Below are 24848 nucleotides of genomic sequence, written 5' to 3'. Positions count from 1 at the left end.
ATTTCAAACTCCGCCCAAAATTAGAGATTTATATATCGAACAATTGTACCGAATGAACCGGGAGGAGGTGTTTTTAGCCAAATATTCGCAGGGGTGGCATGTGAAGCATGGCGAAGTTGGTAAAGCTGTGGGGCAAGTTAGGGTTGTTGTCCCGGGGATCATGGGTTCGAAACCCTGCGAGGGTCGGCATTCGAACTTTTTCTTTTTTTTTATATTATTTTTTTAAATATTTTTTTTTTGATATATTAACGTGAATCAAGTGTTCTGTATATAAAAAAAAAACTATTTTTTCTTTGAAAAATAGCGAATAATAGCTAATAAACGGTTAAATTTCGGATAATTTTTATTTATTTTAATTTATATTATTTTTTTTAACTTCTTTTCAATATTTATAGCGAATAAAGTGCTCTATATGTGAAAAGAATTGTTTTTCTTTGATAAAGAGCGAATAATGTCTGAAAAAGGAACTGAAGTCAGATCAGGAGGCACGCACACGTCACATTCCGTAACTCCCTATAATATTAAAATATAAATTTCAAACTCCGCCCAAAATTAGAATTTAATGTATCGAACAATTGTACCGAAGGATTTTTTTATATACCAATTAATGGGCCCACAATCTGCCAAAATAAGTTTTGTTTACTAGCCGGGATATGGTGTTTGAAGCTAAATATTCGCGGGCAATATTCATATGAATTCCTACTTATGTTAAGAAAAATAATCGCAAATGGGCATTTTTTTAAATAATGTTTTAAAATAATAAAACAATTAAGGATGTTACACGATAATTATGAACTTAAATTATATGTTATTATTTTTTTAATTATTGTTGCAGTTAAAGGTATTTTATTTTTTGACGTATTTAAAGTGTGTATTTTGTTACGAAAAATTACTTTTCTTTTTTAAATTATGTAAGAAATTGTATAACTCACAGTTCAAAATTTTTCCACCATTTTTAAATTCAATAATAATAAAAATAATAAATATTTACTAAAAGCTATATTTTGAATTGAATTATCTTTGGATAAGATTTTCCAATTGTGTGCAAAAAGTTTAGCTTTAAAAGATACGCAAAAAGTAAAATCTCCTGGCTTAACTATGCATTTGGTTTCAAAATTAAGGATAATCCTAATTTATCGGGGAAACAAAATGCATACAGTAGTGTCTGATTTCATAACTTACAATTAATTTTATTTTTATTTTATAACCGTTGTTTAACAGTCGACCCAATTTTTGGGCTATTAATGCTCAACTCCGTCGCCTTTTCATTTTGAACCCATTCCAGAAGACTCCTGGATCAAGTAGTGGGAAACATTTGCCTTCGTGGACGACTTTTTGATGGAACTAATCAGCATTTGCGTTACATGGGGAGGAAAATCACGAAACCTTCCCACGGTTAGACTTACGGCAAAAGGGACTCTAACCACTGAGGATATTTTACGTTTGAATTTAAACTGCGTAGTTTTTATTGAGAAACTTTTTTTTCAGCTAGCACAAATGGTAAATTTAATTTATAAATTTTAGGATCATGATGTGTTTCTAAAATTGTTAAATCTTTGTTGCAATTTTCCTTATTAAATTCTTTGCTTTATCGCTAAATCTCTGTTGGAAATGACTTTCATTTTTAATAGTTTTCGAAATTTATCTAACTTGTGGAGCCCTCTTTTATTCTGGAATTAAATTATAAAAAATCTGCATAAAGTTCAATCTTCATCATCATATCTGGCTAGACAGCCCAGGGTGGGCCAGTGCCTTCCTTTGAATTCGAATCCTCTTCTCTCTACTTTTGACACTTGTTCGCCAATTTTTTTCTCCTTTAGAATAAGGAAATCAGTCTCAGCTAAATCCAGCCATCTCAGCCTGGGTCTACCTCTTTTCCTGTTCGTTAGGGGTTTGTGTAATAGGATTTTCTTTAAATTTGAGTCATCATTCCTTCTGAAAATGTGAGCTGCCCAGTTCATTCGATTTATTTTAATGAATTTCACAATATCTGGCTCTCTGTAGATTTTATACAGTTCAGTATTATATCGTCTTCTCCAGGAATTATTTATTTTTATCCCACCAAGGATGGCCCTCAAAACTTTTCTCTCAAAAATGGCAATTTTATTTTCACCAGCTTGAGTTAGGTTCCAGGTCTCAGAGCCATAGGTAAGTATTGGCCTAATTAATGTTTTATAGAGTAAAAGTTTTGTATTTTTTGATAAAAGAGATGATTTGAAAAAACGTTTTAAACCATAAAAAGCCTTATTTGAACAAATTAGACGACTCCGAATCTCATTGTCTATGTTATTGTCGGCAGTAACAATTGAACCAAGGTAAGTAAAATTCTGAACAGTCTGAAACCTGTGGGAACCAATCTCCAGATAGGATTCACTAGAATTTAATTTAGCAAGTACAGGCATGTATTTGGTCTTATCGGTATTGATGATTAGTCCCATATCCCTAGCAGCAAGCTCCAAAGAAAGGAAAGCTTCTTTTAATGCAGGAACAGTTCGTGCAATGATGTCTAAATCATCCGCATACGCCAATATTTGAATAGATTTTGAAAATATGTTGCCTCTGATATTGATTTCAGCATCTCTTATAACTTTCTCTAGAGCAACATTAAAAAGAAGACAGGATAAGGAGTCTCCCTGTCTGACTCCATTATTTACTTTAATATCTTCAGATAAAGATCCCAATAGTTTATGTCCTGCTTTATAAAGTTCAATCTTAGAACTCATTTATCTCAAACGTTTCATCACGTGAATTAAATGTTTATTCATTTAAAAAATTCTATTTTCAATGAAGTCATAAAAGCTAACGAAACTCAATTTTTTGAACGGATCTCTTCATTAAACTCAAACTTCTGATTCAAATTTTTATCCGTTGCTGTTGTTATCTTTTGCCACTTGTCAATACTTACAAGCCTATTTTAAGGCAGAGGGCACATTTATAACCAAGAATTCAAATTTCACCACACACATACGTCACAGCCCGTTTCTAAGGGAGGAAACATTCATACACCATCCTCAGATCTTAAATTTGAGCTGGACCAGAACATCTCCGATCCAGTACCCCAAATACTGATTTGTTAAGGGAACTTAAAGGACTTTGTGACCCCGACAGAATTAGCTTCACCACATGGGATCAGCCGAGACCTCTTGGAATGGCCCAACTAGGCCGAAGAAATCTGTTGTGGAAGTAAAATAAAAAATCCTAATTTAAAATAAACTTTTATTTTATTGTAACATTTTATATTTGTTCACTTATTGAAACTTGTGTGCAATTTCGCTCTAAAAGAAATAATAAAAGTGTGCTATTTTTTTTCCAAGAATATTTTCCTCTAAGAAATAATAAAATCTTTTTTAAGTAGCCAAAAACAGTTAATGGTTTTATGTATTTATCCTAAACGAATGTAATTGTGAGTAGTGCGCAAAAGTAATCGCTCTGAATAACTTTAAATAGGCTCATTAATTTAGGCAGTCGTTAAATTAAATTACGAAATCAGTTACGTTACTGAATTAACTTACTTTTTTGTGTAAATTCAAATATGTGGGCTGTAGTCGTAATCTGGAACGTTTAGATAGGGTTGTTTATTTACGTCGCACTAGAGCTGCACAATGGGCTATTGTCTGGGAAACATCCCTGAGGATGATCAGAAGACATGCCTTCGTTGGAATCCGAATAAGGAATAGAATTTTATAATTGAATTTACATAAACATATTATCAGATTTAATGGTATTTGTTTGGGTCAATCTTTTGGGTTTTCTGGTTTTAAATATCTGCTTTTAATATTTTACCTCGGCACTTACCGTTTCCATGACTTAGTTCTCCCCTTGAACTGGCATCTTCATTATACATAGGACATTCGAAATGAAATCTTGCTCTTGGTCAACTTCAGCACCCTCTGTCCTACCTGGTGTCATCTTTGTGTGTTTATCCTTTTAGTGAAACTTTGGTTTACCTTAGAACATTTTTAATCTTAGAGGCACTTAGCCTTGAAAGGGAGACACTTGAACTTTTAGTCGACTATTTTAATTATTCTATTAATCTTATTTGTTTCTAATGTGGTTTTTCATATTTTACCATTTGATGTTTTACCTGACCTTACTTTTATATGTTTTTACCTGTATTTTTGTCACTTTTATTGTCGGTTGATTTTATCTACTTTGATGTTTTAAGCACTTTTAATTTTTATACTGCTTTATTTTTATTTTATTTTTTCGATTTTGGGATTCTTCCTATGTGCTTCAATCTTTTTAATTTTGTACTTTTACTTTTCTGTAGTTTTGTAGTGTTTAGTTCACGTGCAAACGGGTGAAACCCTTATCCGCAAACTCCTTCGGGGGTAGGTCGGTTACTATTGGTCTTAATGGTATTTGTTTATTTTTATATTTCTTGAATGCCTATGCGAGACTCAAAATTATAATAGTAATTTACCTAAGCATCAATATTTTGAATAACAGTTAAAACTTGAATATTTAAGCAATTCTTTGACTAAGTTCTTTGACTTGATTTCTAGCTCTTTTGTAATTTACTATATTTAATGATGTAAATATTGTTGATTTGCTCGGTGTCCCTTTTTGTTAAATAAATTTTCAGTCGAGATAAATTGTGACTGTCGATGAAAATGTAAAGAGTATTCTTGTTTGATGAATGATTTTGAAGAATGCTTATCAATTACAACGAAGCTAATCCATCAATAATAAAACTAAATTTATTCTTTAATTATTTCGATCTTACGCTTAATTAGACTATCCATATTGATTAACACTAAACATACCAACACTTAGTATATACCTATTTCTACCATAGACAGACTTTTATGTTGGCTGATTGAATGTTAGGAAGGAAGCAAACTAAAAAAAAAAAAGCTTTATTATAATTAAATAAAATTTTATATTGCCAATTTTTATGCCAGTTTCAAACACGAGGAATAAAAATTTTTAATACATTGCTCAACAAATTTTTTAACATTAAGGTGCTTCCACTGTACATTTTCTGAAAACATATTTCTTCCAATTATTATTATTTCTGTAATTCTTATAATTATTTTAATAATTATTAGAATAAGAATTATAATTATTTTTATAATTAATATTATTTCTTCTAAGAACTTGTGCTCTCTTGATTGTTTCGACATTTTTCTGGGTAAAAACTAACAGTCAGTTAGAAATGCTATCAACATAAAATATAAGCTACTTACCAAAACATTTAGTTTTTGTTACTGACACAAAAATGCCAATCTGAAATGTCAGGCACTTTCTTGAAATTTGAATTCACAGTTATTCTGATTGAACACACTACTCTTTGCAGAAATGTTCGACTCATCGAATACAACACGCATGACATCGTCATTTCTGATAACCTTATAAAGCAATAAATTGTTCTCCCAGTCAAATGACCGGTTATGGTAGAAATAGGTTATTCGAAACAAAAAATAATACAGTACAGAACCCGTTATCCGGAAATCAGAAAACCGGAAAACCAAAAAACCGGAACGAAATTCGATGAATTTTCTCACCATTCTTAAAAAAAAAAATTTTTTTCCTCATAAGATTTTACGATTTTTCTTTTTTTAAAGATGTTTACCTTACCATCATTTTGGAAGTAATCATTAGTGCATTGCTTCATCGTTTTTTCTTACTTTTAAGATTATTTCCAATTTTTTTCTTTTTAGTTGGGTTTAACAATTAAAAAAAACGGCTTTTTGTAGCGATTCAGAAAACCGGAAAAATCAGTTATCCGGAATAGCGATGGTCCCGACCGTTCCGGATAATCGGTTCCCTACTGTAGAATATTAACTGTACTAGAAAAAAACATGAAGTCAACTGTGTGCAAAAACAATATGAGCAAAAGTTCTTAAACGGTCATTTGATCGGTTATGGTATGTTTAGTGTTAGATTTTTCCAGTTATCAGTTGAACTTAGTCATTATAATTGACTCTTGGTGAACATAAGTAAGTTTCTTAAACAATATTGTTTCAATAATTTCTGGTAAACAACACAAGTGCTCATGTAATAAAAGTAATTTATTATCACAGTATCCTAAATGTACGTAAATTATTACATGAACAACATCATAAAAAAATATACAGTTCCCAAGAAGATTAATCACAGAAATTCAGTACAAACTGTAAATATTTCATCAATAGAAACAGGCTGTAGGCAAAAGAAGTTATTTTAGTCACCCATCTTAAAAATCAGAATATATACATTGTCCATCTACCTTAGTTTAATTATCTCAATAAATCTTAGAAAGAAAAGCTTATTTATTATTATAAAAGCAAAACTAAAAATTTTATATTCAGACACAAGAAAATAATTTTAAACTTAAATTAATTAATTATTAATCAAATTAATTATTTAATTAATTAAATAACTTAAATTATGAGTATTAAGTTATGTATTTTTTAAATGAATGTATTTTGTGAACATGTACCAAGAATTTCAAAATAACCAAAAGAAAAATATGTAATCGTAAATTTTCATGGCCATCTTTGTTTTTGTATTAAAATTTTCATTTGTTGCAAGATATTTGGTATGAGAAAGAGTTTCCCTGCTAAACTACTCCGTACCCCTCAGGGTACGCGTACCACACTTTAGGAAATACTGCTATTCAGCATTATTGTTTTTACACAACTGAAACCGGTTTGTACTTGTTTACGTTGACGTATAAATCGGTTAACATTGGCATGCAATATGTTAAAAATAAATACAAATAGGAAGTATGTAAAAAATATCCTGAATAAAAACACATGACATGTAAGTTTAAATATAAAAGTATTGCCTATAAAAGCGCGCAAAACATGTCATTATTAAAAAACTAAAGTGCGTCTCATAATTTGGTACAATTATTATAATATACTGACGCCCGGATGCTGAGTGGTAGCCAGCGCTCCACGCTCCTGTGCCACAGGTCCTGGGTTCGATCCTCGGGCCGGGCAAGGTTGACTCGGCCGTTGGTTCCTTCAGTGGGTCGTTAATCGAGTACCGAGCATGCTTGGGAACTAAACACTGGTAAACCATACTCACTGGTAAACACTTGGGAAAACCATACTCTTTTCACATCTAAGATGTGACAGACTTTAAAAGAAAATATGGATTTTCCAGAAAATTTAAATCTTATGCAACCCTTTCAAGTAGCAAATGATTCCATTGCTACTTGATAACTTATATTATATAGCTTGCACAATATATATATATATNGATAATCGAGTACCGAGCATGCTTGGGAACTAAACACTGGGGGTTCCGCATTCGGCTGACCACCTGACCGGAACATCTGCTCCTGCACCCCAGAGCCTAAGGTCAAGAAAACTGAGATGAGCACAGTGGGCCTTGGGCCTCTATGGGCTGTCGCGCCACTTAGTTTAGTTTGTTATAATATACTAGGATAATATTTGATATCATAAATATTCCAAATTTTTATAATGTATCGTCTAATTTAAGCAATAAATTCACAAACGTAAAATAGTGCAAACAGTCGCGTAAAAACAATAAAGCTGTATAGAATATCACCTGAGTAATTTAGATTTTACATAGAATCTTAGAGTGCATCTAATAATATGATCAGGACTATACATTGACTGGTAAAATAATTTAAATACAAAGGGGGAAAAAGTTCCTCATTTAATCAGTCAATTGTATCTAAAAGAAGTGAGCAAAATTTCAATAAGATCGCCATATAAGTTATTGAGAAATCAACTGACAACAAAATTAGAGTTTCAGTCTATTTTTCCCTCAGGCTAGTTGAAATTAATGGTAGAAGTTTCCATACTCTTTTCACATCTAAGATGTGACAGACTTTAAAAGAAAATATGGATTTTCCTGAAAATTTAAATCTTATGCAACCCTTTCAAGTAGCAAATGGTTCCATTGCTACTTGATAACTTATTTTATATAGCTTGCACAATATATATATATATATATATATATACAAGAGGACAAAAGAAAATGAAAAGGACAGGGTGACCACAAAGACTGATAAAAAAATTGAATGAAGACTAGAAAATATATTTGGAAAGGAATATTTTCAATGATTTAACATTATAATAATCACTTTTATAATAGGACTTTAAAGGTACAACATACATTAAAAAATTAAATAAAAGCTCAACATAGGTGAAACATTATAGAGGTAAACATGGAATGTTTTATTTGTACAAAAATCCACCAACAAATCGATGTTTTTAAATATATATAACAAATGTATCTACTTATACTATTTTTAAAACAATGGTGACCACAAGAATTCATAAATAATAAGTCCACTGCTTAACCAGATTAATTTTAGCCACTTTCTCTAATTTTTGTAACCAGTAATATATTATATTGTTAGCTATACGTTAATTTTTTAGTTACAACTGTATAATAAATATTATAATTATCTAATATATCTATTATAAATTACAAAACACTAATACTTGCTGTTAGATTTAAAAATAAATAAATTTTGCTTTAAAAAAATGATTACATGAACATTTTTTTTTTGGAAAAATATTAGCCTTTTAGGCAGTTCCATTAAATTCTCTGATTTTTCCAAAACTATAAAATTTCCTGACTTGTTCTGTGGTCACCCTGCAGCAATGATTATAGTCCAATTTATACAATGTGCATTCAATTCGATGCATAGAATTTTGAAACACTTTTGCAATGAAAAGAGAATGCATAGAATTTTCAAATACTCTTGTGATGAAAAGAGAATGTATAGAATTTTGAAACACTCTTGCAATGAAAAGAGAATGCATAGAATTTTCAAACACTTTTGCAATGAAAAAAGAATGCATGGAATTTTCAAAAATACTCTTGCAATGAAAAGAATGTTTGAGTCTGCAAGAACTCAGGTAGGCCATCAACCTAGAAGGTCTTCCAATTCATTCTTGGCTGAATTGACAGGTTTAATAAAGTTGTTAAAAGTAGATAAAACAGGGGATGAAGGAAGCTCTCTTATCCCTTGACTCATTTGAGATAAGGTGAGGTTAGATTTGCTACCAATGCTTGGCAGAAGGTTGTCCAAGGAATTAGATGAGCTTTGGTGCTGTTGGGACGGAGATGTTACAAGAGACATAGGTTGCTGAGGTGGTGCCCAATTATTAGGAATGTAGCTCGTGCTGAGAGGTAGAGACGACAGTGAATCTAATGCTTTTGAAGTAGTCAGGCATTTTAAGTTGGAGTCTATGAGGGAAGTGGTTGCATCACGGAAAGGTACCAGATCTCCTCCACTATTCCACTTTCTGTGTTGCTCTTGGTTCCAAGTCATCTGCTTCTTCTCTTCAAATGACATTGAAAATGGCTACAAAATAAAACAGAAAATAAAATCTGAATAGGTTTTCACAAAGTATGAGAATGATATATGCCACTCTCTGGAGTATTAGCCCCAGTTCATTGTACATAGTAGCTGTGGGGAGAGTTGCCAACCTTCCTCTATGAAAAGGTACCCCAGCATAGAATCGTGTCTTATATACTAGGGAATTGTATTTTTGTAGTGGTAGATACTACTACCGCTGCGATAGAATTCGATGAATGAGCACCACTAGTGGATTCATAGCTGTTTTGTGAGAAACCGGGAGAGCTGTATTAAGATCAAGGGGGTAATGTCTGCCGCCTCCACGTGTTGCCCCCTCTGGATACCTCTCACTGGGTAACTCAGGGAAGCGAGTAGTCAGAAAGTAAAAAGGAGGAAATTCAAGAATGAATATGCAGTCAAACCCCGCTATAGTGAACCTTCAAGGGACCGAAGTGTCGGTTCACTATAACCGGGAGTTCACTATATCCGTTACGCAGGCAATATAACTAATGGTTTCTTAACTCCTCCCTTTTATTACACATTATTCAAATAATTGACTGAAAAATATTATGTAGCGCCAAAAATGTGCTATTTTTCATTACTCTTCGTCTTGCGTATGAAAAAATTAGTAATCTTTAGCTGATGAGCAATCCTCAACAACAGATATGGAAACACTTCCCGACTCTCAGATAATTTTTCCTGATTTTCTATTATTCCGGTTTTTAAACCTGTCTAACCTGCCATTCGAGCACATAAAAGTAGTCTCATAAAATCGCTTAGCAAATTCATCGACATTTGCCAGATACTGGAAGATTGCGGCTTCTTCGATTGGTGAACCACTTCAGCAATGTTTCTTCATTATCCTAGTGATCTGCTTTTCTCAACTTTTTTCCACCATCTAAATTTTTTTCATGAGCAGAAATTATTAATGGCCTATTTTTCCATAGGTTACAAACTGCAGATTTGGATAGTTTATATTCCCTGCAAATATCAGCTTGATTGTATCCATTTTCAATTTTTCTGATTATGCCTATTTTATCATCAGTGGAGAACCTTTTACGTTTACTGCTAGCCATAGTTAAATTTGAGACTCTTGTCTGCAGGATTTAATTTAACTGAACTGAGAGCAAAAAGGAGTTGAAATGAGGGCCTTATCAACACACATTAGTGTCCAACTCTTTGACCAATAATAAATAATTACTCATTTCCTCTGAAAAAAATGCATATTGATTACGCTGACACCTTACAGGTGCATCGTCTGCTTGGGATGTTTAAGGATGGGAAATTAAGAGAAAGGAGCAAAAACGAAAAAATGCTTATAGCTACATTCCCCTCTAGAGATGGTTTTGAAAATCGGTATATGCACTTAATTTGAATTATTACAAAAAAAATTTTTAAAAAATCAGTCGAAGACAGAAAAAAGTTCACTATATCCAACTTCCTCACTTTTTTGGTTCACTATATCCACAAAAAATAACATTATACGTGTATAGCAAGGCACGGCACCGAACATTTCGTTCACTATATCCGGGAGTTCACTATAAACCATGTTCACTATAGCGGGGTTTNTATATATATACATCCAAATTTGACAAAAAAAAGTGCAATTTTTGAAGTTGTAAGCCATGTGATTATAAATCCCGATGATTAATTTTAAAATTGTATGAATATGAATCACATGCATGATTTTAAATTGAGAGAATATGAATCCCAAGATGAGGCTTTTAAATCACGTGAATATAAAACTCTATACAGGGGCGGATCCAGAAATTTTAAAAAAATTATTATTATTTTTTTTTTAAATTTTTTTTACAGTCTCCAGTATCACACGGTAAGCCCTCGGGTGAGCCCAGTGTTAATACCACTGCTTTGCAGTCTACTTTGAAAGCCGGTGAGGAGTCCAGAGGCGCAGGCCCCTCCTCTGTAGGAGTCTCTGGTCCCCACAAGCACTCGGGGGACAGTGTGTCTGGCGCCACTGGATTGTCCAAACGCCAGAAGAAAAAGCTTAGGAAATTGAGGGCCATTGAAGCGAGAAGCGAAGCTAAGAGACCTAGGTCTTCTGATGCAAGGCCCTCACCCAATGTGCCAATTCATACAGGAATTGGCACATTGCATGTGCTGCAAAGTCAATCAAGATTGCCATCGTCCGGATGGAGCTTCCCTGGTAAGTACAATAATGTTAATAATGTGGAGTGGACTGTTGACCAAGTGCAACAGATCATGCTCGATTCATATCATATTTCATGTAGTATTATGTCTACTAGTTCCCCAAGGCGAGTTCCTTGGTGGTCTTCTGAGCTTAGTAAATTACGTAAGAAATGTAGTAAGTCATTTAACAGAGCAAAGAAATCTGGAGAATGGCAGTCCTATAGCAACGCTCTAACTGCCTATAATAAGGCTATCAGACCATTTAAACGTCGCTCTAGGCAGACTTTCTGATATGGTATTAACACTACTTCTGCCACTGCAAAGATTGCAAAAATTCTTACTAAAGATTTTAATTGCAATTTAAATGCCATCTGTCTTACAAACGGAAGATACAGTGAATCAGGTGAAGAGGCTCTTGAAGAACTACTCGAAGCACACTTCCGTGGATCTCATCCTGTAGAGAACGAACATCTACTTATAATTCCCACAACTACCTGCAGTAGGAATGACTGAGAGGCCGCTAAGATGGTGGTTTCCTATGAGAAGGTTGTATGGGCAATAAAGTCGTTTAAGGCTTACAAGTCACCAGGTATGGATGATATCATACCAATGATGCTTATTCAGGGGGTTAATATACTCTATGCAGGATTTTTCGATCCTGTATAGCATTTGGGTATATACCTCACTCTTGGAGGAATACCAGGGTAGTTTTCATATCATAACCAGGTAAGGAAAATTACTTTGAGGCTAAATCTTTCAGACCAATCAGCTGCACTTCCTGTCTGTTGAAAGCTATCGAAAAGCTAATTTACAGCATGCCTATCACATGCCTAAGTCACAGCATGCCTATCAACCTGGCAAGTCAACGGACACCGCACTATACGAGCTCTCCTACCTGCTTGAGAAATCAATCACAGATAAGGAGATTGCTCTTACGGTATTCATTGATATTGAAGGTGCATTTGATAAAGTCCTTCTTGAGACTATCATCATTTAAGAACAGAGGCATAAACTCAACAATTACCAGGTGGATAGCTAACTTGCTATCCTCTAGGTATGTTTGTTCATCTTTACTGCAAGCATGAAAGTGCATGCAACAGCAAGGTGGCCCCAGGGAGGGGTTTTGTCCCCTATCCTATGGTGTATGGTAATGGACTCCTTGTTAGTTTGGTTAACTGATCTTGGCATTTCCTATATCGGGTACGTTGATGACGGTGTTATTGCTGTCAGAGGCAAACATGGTAAAACAATCTCTGATATCATGAATAATGCACTTCTAGAAGTAGCTAGATGGTGCTCTGACTCAGGCCTATCAGATACCCATCCAAGATAAGCCATGCAGCCTTCACACGTAAAAGGCAACTTGGCCTAGGTAATGTGTACTACCTGGACCATAAATTGGAACTCACGGAGAAAGTCAAGTTTCTAGGGGTTTATTTTGACTCCAAACTAAATTGGGGTTATCATCTTGAATACTGTACCAGCAGGGCCAGGAAGATTTTCTGGTCTTGCAGAAATGCTATTGATAGAACCTGGGGATTATCCCCCAAAATAGTTTACTGGATATACTCAATGATTATCAGTCCTATCATCACTTATGGTGCAATCGTCTGGTGGTCGAGGACTAGATTGAGCTCTTCAAGGTCTAATCTTAATAGACTACAAAGAATGGTCTGTGTAGCACCTTGGCCTATGGAAAGAGTATTCCAAACACTTGTCATGGGGACATCTTGTCTCACAAGTGATGGATATACCCTCTTTTATCATGCCTAGTGACTACATGTCACTAAAATACGCTTTTCACAAGCCCTTTAAGATCCATTTTCCTATTAGAGAAGAATGGTTTAATTCTCCTCGGTGGCTTAAAGGCAAATGTCTATTATGGTACACTGATGGTTCAAAGATTGGTGCTAAACCAGGAGCAGGGATCTATTGCTCCAATGATGGTACCAAACTTCACTTTCCCTTGGGAAATTATGCCACTGTTTTTCTGGCTGAGGTCTATGCCATTATCTTGTGCTGCAAGATATTCTTAGACAAGGGATATCAAAATACGACCATCCGCATCTGTTCTGACAGTCAGGCTGCTCTCCTATCACTGTCAAGGTGTAAATTCACCTCTTTGATAGTGGGGGAATGCTTCGCTGTCCTCTGTGACTTATCCACTCATAACAAGGTATCCTTGCATTGGGTACCTGGACATATGGGTATCGGTAGAAATGAGCTAGCTGATGAAGAGGCACGAGAGGGCTCTAATGCAATTTTCTGGGGCCCTGAACCTGCACTGGGAATTTCTTCCATCTTATTTAGGGCATCCATTTTCAAACTCTATGGCAAAATTGCCCATGAGCAATGGCGCGCTGCTGACGGTCAGAGACAAGCTAAGGNAAAGGAGAATTGTTTATTAATTTAAACATAGGATTATTTTATGAAGTAGATTGCAGTTATGTTTTTCTGATTCCATTATGCTTGATTTTTTTTTCTTTTCACGATAAATTTCGCACTCAATAAATTAATTCTTTTTATTCATAAATTTTATCATTAGGTTTGTTTTTTTAAATTCCGTTGATTTTGCCTTGTTCCGGGTTTCAATGTTTATGCTAGTGCCTTTTTTAACTATCGTTTCGGTTCGATAATTTTCAAGTGTTTTTATTTAGATTGATAAGTTTTCCTTTTATTTTATCGTTTCCCCCGTATAATTAGGTACGAAATATATTGCGTTATTTAACCATTGGTTTTGTTTATATTAATTAATTTAGGAATTGTAATTATTTTTAAAAAATAAATACGAGAATTTTGTATTTTTTAATCTTGTTTTTCTTGTCTAAACTTGCAAATTTTTTTATTCTTTTAAATGTTATTTTTCTACCATTTTTTTTTCTTTTTAAAGTTAGGAGTACCTTTCTTTTTTCTCTTATTTTATGCATTACACTTTTTCCTTGTAATTTGGGTTCGATAAAACATCGATTAACAACACTTTTTGGTAGATCCAGAAAACCGGGAAATTCAGACATCCGGGATAGCGGTGGTCCCGAGCATCCCGGATAATTGGTTCTCTACTGTATATTATTGAAAAAATAATCTATCTAGTAGCATAAAAAATAAGATTTTTAAAAAAAAATGTAACTAAATAGTCAGTAAGATAATTCAGCAAAATGCATTCAGCAAGATAATTAAAAATTTTATTTTAAGATGTTTAAAAATGTTAGCTCCATATTAGACAACCATATTCTCTTTGTAGAAACACATGAAATATTAAAACACTATTTTAGACTATCATCAATGAAATTACAATTTTATTCAAGAAAATATAATACCTTTTGTAAAATTTATAACTTCATTTAAGTAGTTATTGCTTAATAATTATAAAACATATATTGAAGAAATTGATATATATGTTATTCCAAATCTATGCATACCTATGTATATTATTGAAATTATACCAATTATCGAATGAATGAACTAAAAAATAAAATTTTAAAAAATGCAGATGCAAAACCAAATTTTATCAGAAACATGCTTTTATAAAACTAGACATTAGTTGCATATAACGTTTTATTCAAATCTCTTTACTACGTTACGAATTAATTTTCAGGCGACTTAAAAAAGAAACAACTTTTTTACAGTTGGAAGAAAAAAAAGATTCTGCTTTTTCAAATATTTAAGCAATAACATAATTAATGTTTGCAAGCTTATAGCACTATTTATTCAAAAAATAAGTTTATTACACGTTCTTTAATGTATTTATTTATCAGACAAGCTTAATAATCTCTGTACCAAAATCAATACTCTTAAGTTATCCTGTAAATGAACTTTTAGTTATATGTTAAGTTATATGTAAATGAACTTTTAGTTATATGTTAAGTTATATGTAAATGAACTTTTATAGGCATTTTTTGCTTAATCTAATAACATAAAGCCACAAGGAAGGCCAAAAAAAATGGAATTATTTTGGCTTTATTTATTATGTTAGTTTAATCCTTTTAGTGTTATACGTTAATTTCTGGTGTTGATTAATACCAATTTAGCGCTTATTGCTTTCTTTTGCAAGTACAAAGAATGAATATTCAGCAAGCAAGTAAAGTCGGACCTGTAATTAACGAAGTTGCTTAATCCTGATAATAAGTTCGTTATAAGGAAAATTCGTTACATAGAAAATCACCTTTTGAAATACTTAAATAACACAAAACAGGTTTTAAATTTATAGTCACTAGACATAATTAAAATAACAATGGTTACACCTTTGTAAAACAGTATCTACTATTTATTTTATAAATCTAAACTATAAAAGAAATCTGTATAGAAAGCAAGAATTGAGTAAAACATTATCCAGAGTTGCACTATCATGCTATGTACATTTTCAACTTTGAAAAAAGCTATATTTATGCATAAAATTATAGCTGCATTTATGATAAAAGTAATTTTAAACATACATTACCACATGCATTATTACGTTTAATTGCTACTGATAAAATCCGTTAATTTGGTCTGAGTTTTTTTGTTTGAAATGCAAACAAAAAGGGAAAGGGATTTTACTGCTTTCTCTAAAATAACTTTTAGAGAAAGTAGTAAAGCATTACATAAGGCAGTGGCTTCGAAAATTAATTTAAAGTCATTTCTCCCATAAAATGCATTATAAAAGTTTGAAATGTTCTGAAATATTTTAGAAAATAGGATCTTACAGAAAAGTTTGTTCGAATAGAAAATTCACTTCGCTATTTAGAAGCTATTTTACTAAGAAATTTCCAAAATGTTCTTGGTTCCTTGAAAAAATTGGCAAAGGAGAGAAATTCGCAAAATGGAAGTTTGTTAAATAGATGTCAGACTGTAAAATTTTTTACATAAAAAACAATGAATTTGAAGGAAGTAATTTAAATAACAAAAGTCATATACATGGCAAAATCTAATTTGTTAACAATTCTTATGAATTAAATTGAGATTATACCTTTTCAAACATCTTATCATTCTGAGTTGGATTGCTAAGAACATTCGAAGATTTTTGCACTGATTTCACATCATTCTTGGAATAAGAATCATTTGTGGTCAAACCAATATTAAACATATCATCAATCTAAATATAAAGCAAAGTTAATTAGCTCTAGTACCAACAAATATATCTTTGAATCAAGTTAAATAGAGTTATAAAATTGAAATAGAGTTATCATTATCAAAAGCCAAATCTTTCAACAAAAAATAAGCACATTTTAAGTATTTTTTAAGCACTCAAAAAAATTTTTTAAGCACTATGTACATTAACAAAATGCAAAATAATTTTCAAAGACTTGACATGATCATGATAAAATAACCAGTTTCTGACAAAGAACTCTTTTCTTGATTATATTAGCCATTATAAAATGATCGAGAGATTTTTCGGTTCGATATCAGAGGGTGGAAAATGAAGCTTGAAATTGAGAATATCTTGCAAAATGTGCAGCAGAGTTGCACACGAGAGTGCAATAAACTCACCGAACCCAGCTCAGCAAACCAGTAAAATGATTGACACTTTCATACGCTATGGGGGTGATGTTAAGCTGAAATGGATTGTGGTTGAATTGCGAAAACGCTGAATAGAACAATGTGCAAAGCATATTTTTGCTTAATACGTGGCAAAAATTTTATAGTTAAGAAAAAAACTCATTTTCGAAAAAGGAAAATTAAGCACTTTCTAAAAACACCCCATGAAAAAAGCACTTTTAAGGGTTTTTAAAAAACAAAAATCAAAATGAAGCACCTTTAAGCACTTTTTAAAAACGCTATGCACTATGTTCCAGTATCTGAGTCAAATTATCTGTTTTAAGATCAAGAATAGTCTGGCTTTAGGACATAATCCATGATGAACAAAAACTCACTCAGAAAAAAACTTATAACTATAAAATGCAGTAAACACTTATTCTATTGAGATTCAGTTAGCATAAAATTTTGCCTACTGTTCCTTTCCTTTTTTTGCTATGATGAATTATTTCTTTTCATCAATGGCAAAAAGCACCATTAAAAACCACTCTAAAAAAGTGCATAAACACCACAGATTTCTTTTGATTGTGTTATGGTGAGAATTATTAACAGAACTTGTGCATAGTTTGTCTACAGTAAGAACACCCCCTGCCACAAAGTTTAAGGCCATCTGCCGCTGCTTAAACAAAAATAACGCATTTTAGGGAGGGTAGCTTCTCTTCACTCTACCGCTAACACAATAGATGGAAGAAAAAGATTACCTCTCGCTCGAGCCAAAACCTGTCCTAAAGAGTGACCCCAACTTGAAATAGTTATACCTTGTTACCATAGTCCAGACGAATATCTAGAGGAGTTCTTACTTTAGACAAACTATATCTGTCATAAGACCACAGATAACTCTAAGAGTTCATTGTAATAGTAGCAAATGAAATAATGCAATCCCATTCATTAAACAGGCAACAAAGAAAATGCATTAGAGTTATGAAAAGTAATGAGATTCAGGTGATATAATTCTGATAATGGGAATGCCTCTCTAGGATTCCAAGTTTTTGTTGTATGTAATCTAATAACTTGAGAACAGAATTGAATCATTCATCTAAGATGAAGTCTGTATTACGGGTTGTGGGTTCGAATCCCACTGTTAGATATGGATCTAACTTTCTCTGTGTGTTCTATGTTGTGTGAATGTAACCCGCCTTATAAACAGGTTTTTGGTTGTATGACGTGGGCGACGCTACTCTACGGCCCTGTCTTAGACACAGGTGCCAAATGGGTAGCGATAAGAGAGTAGCAATTTTGAGTCCAATGAGAAATAAACCCAAAGTGCCCGTCATTAGAAGAAAAAAAATTCCAACTCTTGGGAACATCTCTATTAAGTTGAAGTCTATGTGTATGTAGTCTAATAAGTCAACAGATTATAATAACTCATATAAAATTGAAGACTTTTTGTAAGTAATCTAATAACTTAAGAACATGAACATTGGTTTTAATACATTTTTTTTCAGTTAGTAAATATTCATGGGGTGATTCATAAGCATTTGATACTTTCCCATTTTCTTATGAGATGTCATTTGCCACAATTACGGAAAAACAATAAATATCGATTCTTACACGTTAAAGTTTGGTAAATTTTTTATGTGATTGACATGGTGTTTTTTCTAAAAATTGTTTAAGTCTTTTTGGACCATTTTTTTAATAGTTTTTCCACCCTCTACATCAAATGATTCTTCTTACAAAATTGAAAAATATATTTATTATTGTTTCATAGCAATGAAAACAAAATGTCCCGATTTCAGAACAAATAGAAGCAGACACAATCTGAAAACAATCAGCACTAAAAAAGATTTATAATCAGTCAATTTTTTTTCTTACTTCTTTGAGTTTTGTTTAAGCAACTAATAATCTAAATGGATATAGTTAAAAATAGAAGTCCACGATAGTTCAATTAATTTATTCCTATACAAATTAATTTTCAGACATGAATTCTTTTAGATAAATATAAAACTTTAATAATTTTTTTGTCTTGATTTAAATGGTTTGAAAAAAAAACAATGCGAACCTAATATACACTATCTGGAAGAAAGTGACGGGACAACTGTAAAGTTTGGTGGAGGAGGACTGATGGTATGGGTCTGTTTCGCCTGGTATGGGGCTGGCCCACTGGTGAAGGTTGATGGTATGATGAATGCCAATGGATACTGTGATATTCTCGACAATCATGTCCCTCTTATCTTGTGGGCAACATACGGTATGGATGATTGCTTGTATCAAGACGACAACGCAAGATCCCATGTTGCAAGGAGGACTCTTGATTGGTATGTGAATAACAATATTAAACGCATGGAGTGGCCGGCGCAGAGCCCTGATCTTAACCCAATTGAACATCTCTGGGACGAATTGGACCGTCGGTTGAGGGCCTGCACTCCACTCCCCAAAAGCAAGCATGAACTATGGATCTTCCTGTTAAACATTTGGAAGGAAATTCCTCTTGCCACTACGGCTAATTTAGTGGAAAGCATGCCCAGAAGGGTAGCAGCTGTGATCGCAGCCAAAGGAGGATTAATTTTAATAAATATGGGTTTATGTCGTCATAGTGTCGTGTCCCGTCACTTTCTTCCAAATAGTGTACATATATATAGTAAATGTCATCTTGATTATTAACTACTTCTCTTACCAATTTTTTTTTTTTAAAATATGCAAAAAATCAACATATTTTTTTTTATTTCATTAATAAATACAAGGAGCTAAAACAAAACATAATACACAAATTCTAAGTTGAAATTTTAATTTTTCTTTGTTTAAAAAATATTTAACTTACCACCAGTTTACCATCCCAAATTATCTCGGGCAAATGAAAAAATTTAAATAGTCTTTGTATATCTTCACATCTTTATAATCTGAAGTAATCAACTGCATTACTTTCAGTTTTGCTCACGAACGCTATTTTTCACTCTTTTTTCAATGTAAATTCATCAACCATCGTATAGACCAGGGATGGGGAAACTACGGCCCGCGGGCCAACTGTGGCCCGCCGGAAGATTTTATCCGGCCCGCTGACAGAATTTTAACTAGCTGATCAGGGGCGAATATATCTACTTTGTTTAAAGCTATTTTTGTTCTTTCTTTTTTAACAAAGTACTGATGACCTTTTTACTTTCTCTATTTTTGTTCTACAAAACATAAATTAATTAAAATNACTGCATTACTTTCAGTTTTGCTCGCAAACGCTATTTTTCACTCTTTTTTCTCTGTAAATTCATCAACCATCGTATAGACGGTCGTACAAAATACGTCTGCAGGGCCACACATAGCATAACTCTCAAACAAAAACTGGCAAACTTCCAATCACAGCAGATTATTAGTATTTTATGTTTTGCTTTCGGTCAACTAAAAAACGTGATAAAACAAAACATATTGAATAATTCTGCTATGCCCCGAGTTTACTCAGGATAATAAATGTTTGCAATATATTCATACCCTAGTTAACTCGGGATAATGAGGGAAGCCGTTTTGGTATCCTTCAATAGAACTCAGTTTAAAGTGCAATCCTTTCTTTATCAAACCATATTCTTAAAAGTTCCTAATTATTTTCATGTACAATAGCAGAAAATGACAACATGCAAGAGGTTAGTTTAAAATCATAGGCAATATGAGTTGATTCTTATAAATTGGCATGATATTTTTTTTATACATAATCTCATACCTTATATTATTTGAAACTTAACACACTTAATTAGGAAGCCAGCTGGTAGTAAACCAAAATACAACCTCGCTACAACAATATTTTGGGGACCCAATAAATATAGTGTTATAGAAGAATATATTGTTATATCGAGGGTCTACATACTTTGGGGACACAATAAGATTTTATTTTTAATATTATATATGTATTAACTATCTTTTCACAGGGGTTTTATTGCTTCAGGGAATAACGTAATATTGAGAGGTGGATAACATTAATTTATATGCAAGTTGACCACGAAACATTATTGTAATAGAGAGAGTCATTGTTGTATCGGATATCGCAGTAGCGAGAGTTCACTGTATTACATTTTGATCTTTAAGTCAAAAAAATTAGATAAAAAATTTAGTGTAATACCAAAAAACTATTTTGCTCATAATATTTTTTTTTTTTTTTACTAAAAATTCTGAAAAAAATTTTGAGAACAGCAAAATTTGTATTATTGGAGTCCAATCATTGCTTTTAAGTAACAGTAATAAAAAAAAAGAAATCAAATGAGAAACAAAAAAATTACTTAATAAAATTTGAAGCAATATAAAGTAGATACCAAAGAGAGCAAAATAAGGAAACGTTTGAATATTTCATTATCTTTTTGCTTTTAAGTCAGAAATTTGTATGCATTAAATGCTTGATTAAATGTTGCAGAGAGAATTGGGATAAGACAAAACTGCAATAACTTGCGTTTAACTAAAATAGGCTACTTTAAAATATATAACAACTTACATTTGGTTTGTTACCACCAATTGAAAAGTCAAGATTCTGGTTAGCTTGCACCATATCTAGTGTTGAACTATGATTAAAAAAAGGTTATGAACACAAATTTTAGTTATTTCAAACTAAAATGAATCCATATAAATTTTCAAGCTTTCATAACATTGAAAAAAAACTAATATTAAAACAGAATTGAAACCATTTTTTTTTTTTTTTTATTTATTTATTTATTTTTTTTTTTTTTNTCATTTTTTTCTTCATTTCCAACATTCTTTAAAAATCAGCTGCAGAAATATATTTTTGATGAATTTTTGGAATTCAAATTTTATTTATAAAAATTTCAGTAGAATTTACAAAAACTTGCGTTTCATATCAATGCGCTATAGCTAGGTAATTAAATGTTCAAAATAAAAAAAGATTTAAATCAAAGTGGGGAAAAATTATGATCTAAGAAAAAAAGATTTTTTTTATTTAAATCGGTTCTTTTTTTTGGATTATTTTATATTTATTAATCAAAGCTTTGATGAAAGGTCTGGTCTACCCCTCAATTCTGGGCTTTTCGTATCATTCGTAAAGACCATTGGTTCACGACTTCTGCAAATCAAAAACTTGTAATCTGATTGAGTTAATCAATCTACAACTCAAATTTTGAAGTTTTGTTAAATCTTGTAAACGAGATGTTTACATACATATGATTCTACCACCAAGAATAAGAGAAATCTGTTGATTTGACTTCGTTGGTTTGGCAGATTTTCGATTTTTTGAATTGATGGAATTGTGTTGGAATCAACTAATATCACAATTCATATTCATGACATTTTAATTTTAAACGCCTATTTTCGTATTCAACTAATATAAAAATTGCATATTATAATTTATATTCACACAATTTCAAAATTTGATATTGAGACTTGTATTCATGCATTTATAAAATAAATATCAGGATTCGTATTGCCACGAGTTTAAAATCCAATGTAAACATTCGTTTTCACACGTTTTTAAAACCCAATATTGAGATTCACATTTACGCATTTGTAAGTTCAAAAATCTATTTTCATATTTTATATGTTTTTTAAAAGCTAGGCATTGCGATTCGTATTCGCGATCTGAGATCCAATATCAATGATTTGTATTTTCCTGATTTTAAAATCCAATATCGCAATTTATATGCATACTATTTTAAAATCCAAAATTACGATTCTAGTATGAACTAAGTTTTTTTTAAATAAGTTACTACAAAGCTGAGACATTTCTTGTTGGTAGAAAATTTAATTATAAATCTCAGTTTAAATAAAGTATACAACATGAAACATGTATGGTATATAAATTTATATCCATGTGTAAGAACACATAAAACGATTGAAAACATACTATTAATGCTTAAGCAATAAATTAAAATGTGATAATATAAATTTGATAAATAAATATAGATAAATAAATTTGATAGATAAATAAAACTGAAAACGACATTATAGTTGAAATACTTCATATTTCTAACAAAAATGGTTAAAACTATTGTTTAATTACATTTCTCACAAACTAATCACTGAATGAATAAAAACAATAGCTAATTTATGTCAGTTAGATTTCAAGTGAAGAAGTTTAGATCAGGAAACATAAAACAAATAATTATTCTATAATACTCTGAACAAGTCTTTTTTCATTATTTACACCATTTATTTAACACAAACTACATATTTAATCAGTTTAAAAAGTAATTTGAACAAACACAAAACTATATATCTATAGTTCAAATATGTATGTCAAATCACAAATTATTTTATAGACAATTAATGAAAAATTATAATTGTAAAGCTTTACATCACTTTTATCAACATTTGTTCTGTTTTTAATTTATCTATCTATTTTAAGCATCAAATAATAACTTTGGCATAATTTCTCAAAATAAAATCTTCAATATCAAAATTTATTTTTTTAAAAAAAAATTGGGTTTATATGAATAATAATTATTATTATTATTTTAAATCAGTTATTTTTCAATGAACAATAATTTTTAACCATTATTTCTACCAAAAATTCAGAAGGCTGTATTAAATTTAAAAGAATTGATACTTTATTCTTTAACATTCATTAAGTTCTTTGCATTCATTCTTTAACATTTAAGTTCATAACATTGACATCATTCAGGACCAAGAAATAAATTTAATTTAAAATAACAAAAAATTTGAAAAAAATCACTACCTATGTTCTTGTCGTATTGAATTCAGCTGCTCCAACTTTGTTTTATGTTCTGATTCCACGAAAGCTACCATTTCTTTAATTACGGCCATGATGGAATTAAACTATTAAAAATTTAAGAAGTATTAAAAAATATTACATCACAAACAACATGGTACATAGCCATATCTTTCAACAAAAAATAAGCATCTTTTAAGTACTTTTTAAACACTATGTACATTAACAAAATGCAAAATTTTCAAAGACTTTACATGATCATGATAAAATAACTAGTTTTTGACAGAGAACTCTTTTTCTTGATTATATTAGCCAATATAAAATCATCAAGAGATTTTTCGGTTCTATATTAGAGAGTGAAAAATGAAGCCTGAAATTGAGAGTATCTTTCAAAATTCGGCAGAGTTGTACATGAGAAGGCAATAATCTCACCCAACCCAGCTCAGTAGACGCATGTGCAGACTTGCAAGTGCTTCATCTAACATGTAAAATGATTGGCGCTCTCATACGCAATGGACCGACAGTATGACCAAATGGATTGTTGTTGAATTACTTATGAAAATGTTGGATAGAACAATGTAAAAGCATGCTTTTGCATTAATAAAAAAGCACACTATACCATGGCAAAAATCGACATGGTAAAGAAAAAAATCTCATTTTGGAAAAGGGAAAATTAAGCACTTTTTAAAAACAGCCAATGAAAAAAGCACTTTTAAAGGCTTTAAAAAACTAAAATAAAAAATAAGCACTTTTTAAAAATGCTACCCACCATGATTACTAAGCAAGTTCTACTATAGAATATCCAAGGAAAAAAAACAATAAAATTTTAAGAGTTAAAATATTATAAGTAGAACTGTAGAATCTCTAGAGAATATATTAATAGTTACAATTCCTCGTGTTGTGGACAATTATAACTTACAATTAATTTTTGATAACTCCAATATATTCAAAGTATTCAAAGTATAAAAAACATTGAGTAATGGTCAGTTAAATTTATTTTTTAAAAAAATGGCAAAATGTATCATAAATATAAAATTAAATAAAAAAAAAGTGAAAGAAGTAACCAACTTAAGTTACATTTACATAAGTAAGCAAGTAAAAAGTCTTAATATCACAAGCAGACTTGGTAAAAATCAGAATTCTTTCTTCTCTTTTCTTAAATTTAAAAAATGGATATTTTTATTTTTCATCTATACAAAATTCTGATAAAATATATTAATAATGCTTAACACTGAAAAGAACAACAGTATAACTAAACTACTTAATATTTCTTACTGAAAAGGTTAAAATAATTATATAATTATTACAAACTAATCACTAAAAAAATAA

At 31.4% G+C, this 24848-nt stretch overlaps 1 protein-coding gene across 3 annotated transcripts in view; it reads right to left on the bottom strand.

The window, feature by feature from the left end:
* Positions 1-7303: 7303 nt before the first annotated feature.
* The window catches only part of LOC107452852 (SCY1-like protein 2), a 58996-nt gene continuing 41451 nt past the window's right edge, over positions 7304-24848 (bottom strand). For all 3 annotated transcript variants that reach the window (XM_043053296.2, XM_043053299.2, XM_043053297.2), the window contains 4 exons: positions 23526-23626; positions 21336-21402; positions 16365-16490; positions 7304-9277 (listed from right to left, as the gene is read on the bottom strand). In XM_043053296.2, coding sequence (XP_042909230.1) covers positions 8837-9277; positions 16365-16490; positions 21336-21402; positions 23526-23626 — 735 coding nt within the window. In that variant the 3' untranslated portion in view covers positions 7304-8836. The remainder of the gene's footprint in view (positions 9278-16364; positions 16491-21335; positions 21403-23525; positions 23627-24848) is intronic.

The sequence above is a fragment of the Parasteatoda tepidariorum genome, chromosome 3, assembly GCF_043381705.1.
Source record: "Parasteatoda tepidariorum isolate YZ-2023 chromosome 3, CAS_Ptep_4.0, whole genome shotgun sequence".
In the NCBI taxonomy this organism is placed as follows: domain Eukaryota; kingdom Metazoa; phylum Arthropoda; class Arachnida; order Araneae; family Theridiidae; genus Parasteatoda; species Parasteatoda tepidariorum.
The sequence above is the reverse complement of the archived record's forward strand: the minus strand, read 5'-3'. Positions and strand labels throughout refer to the sequence as shown.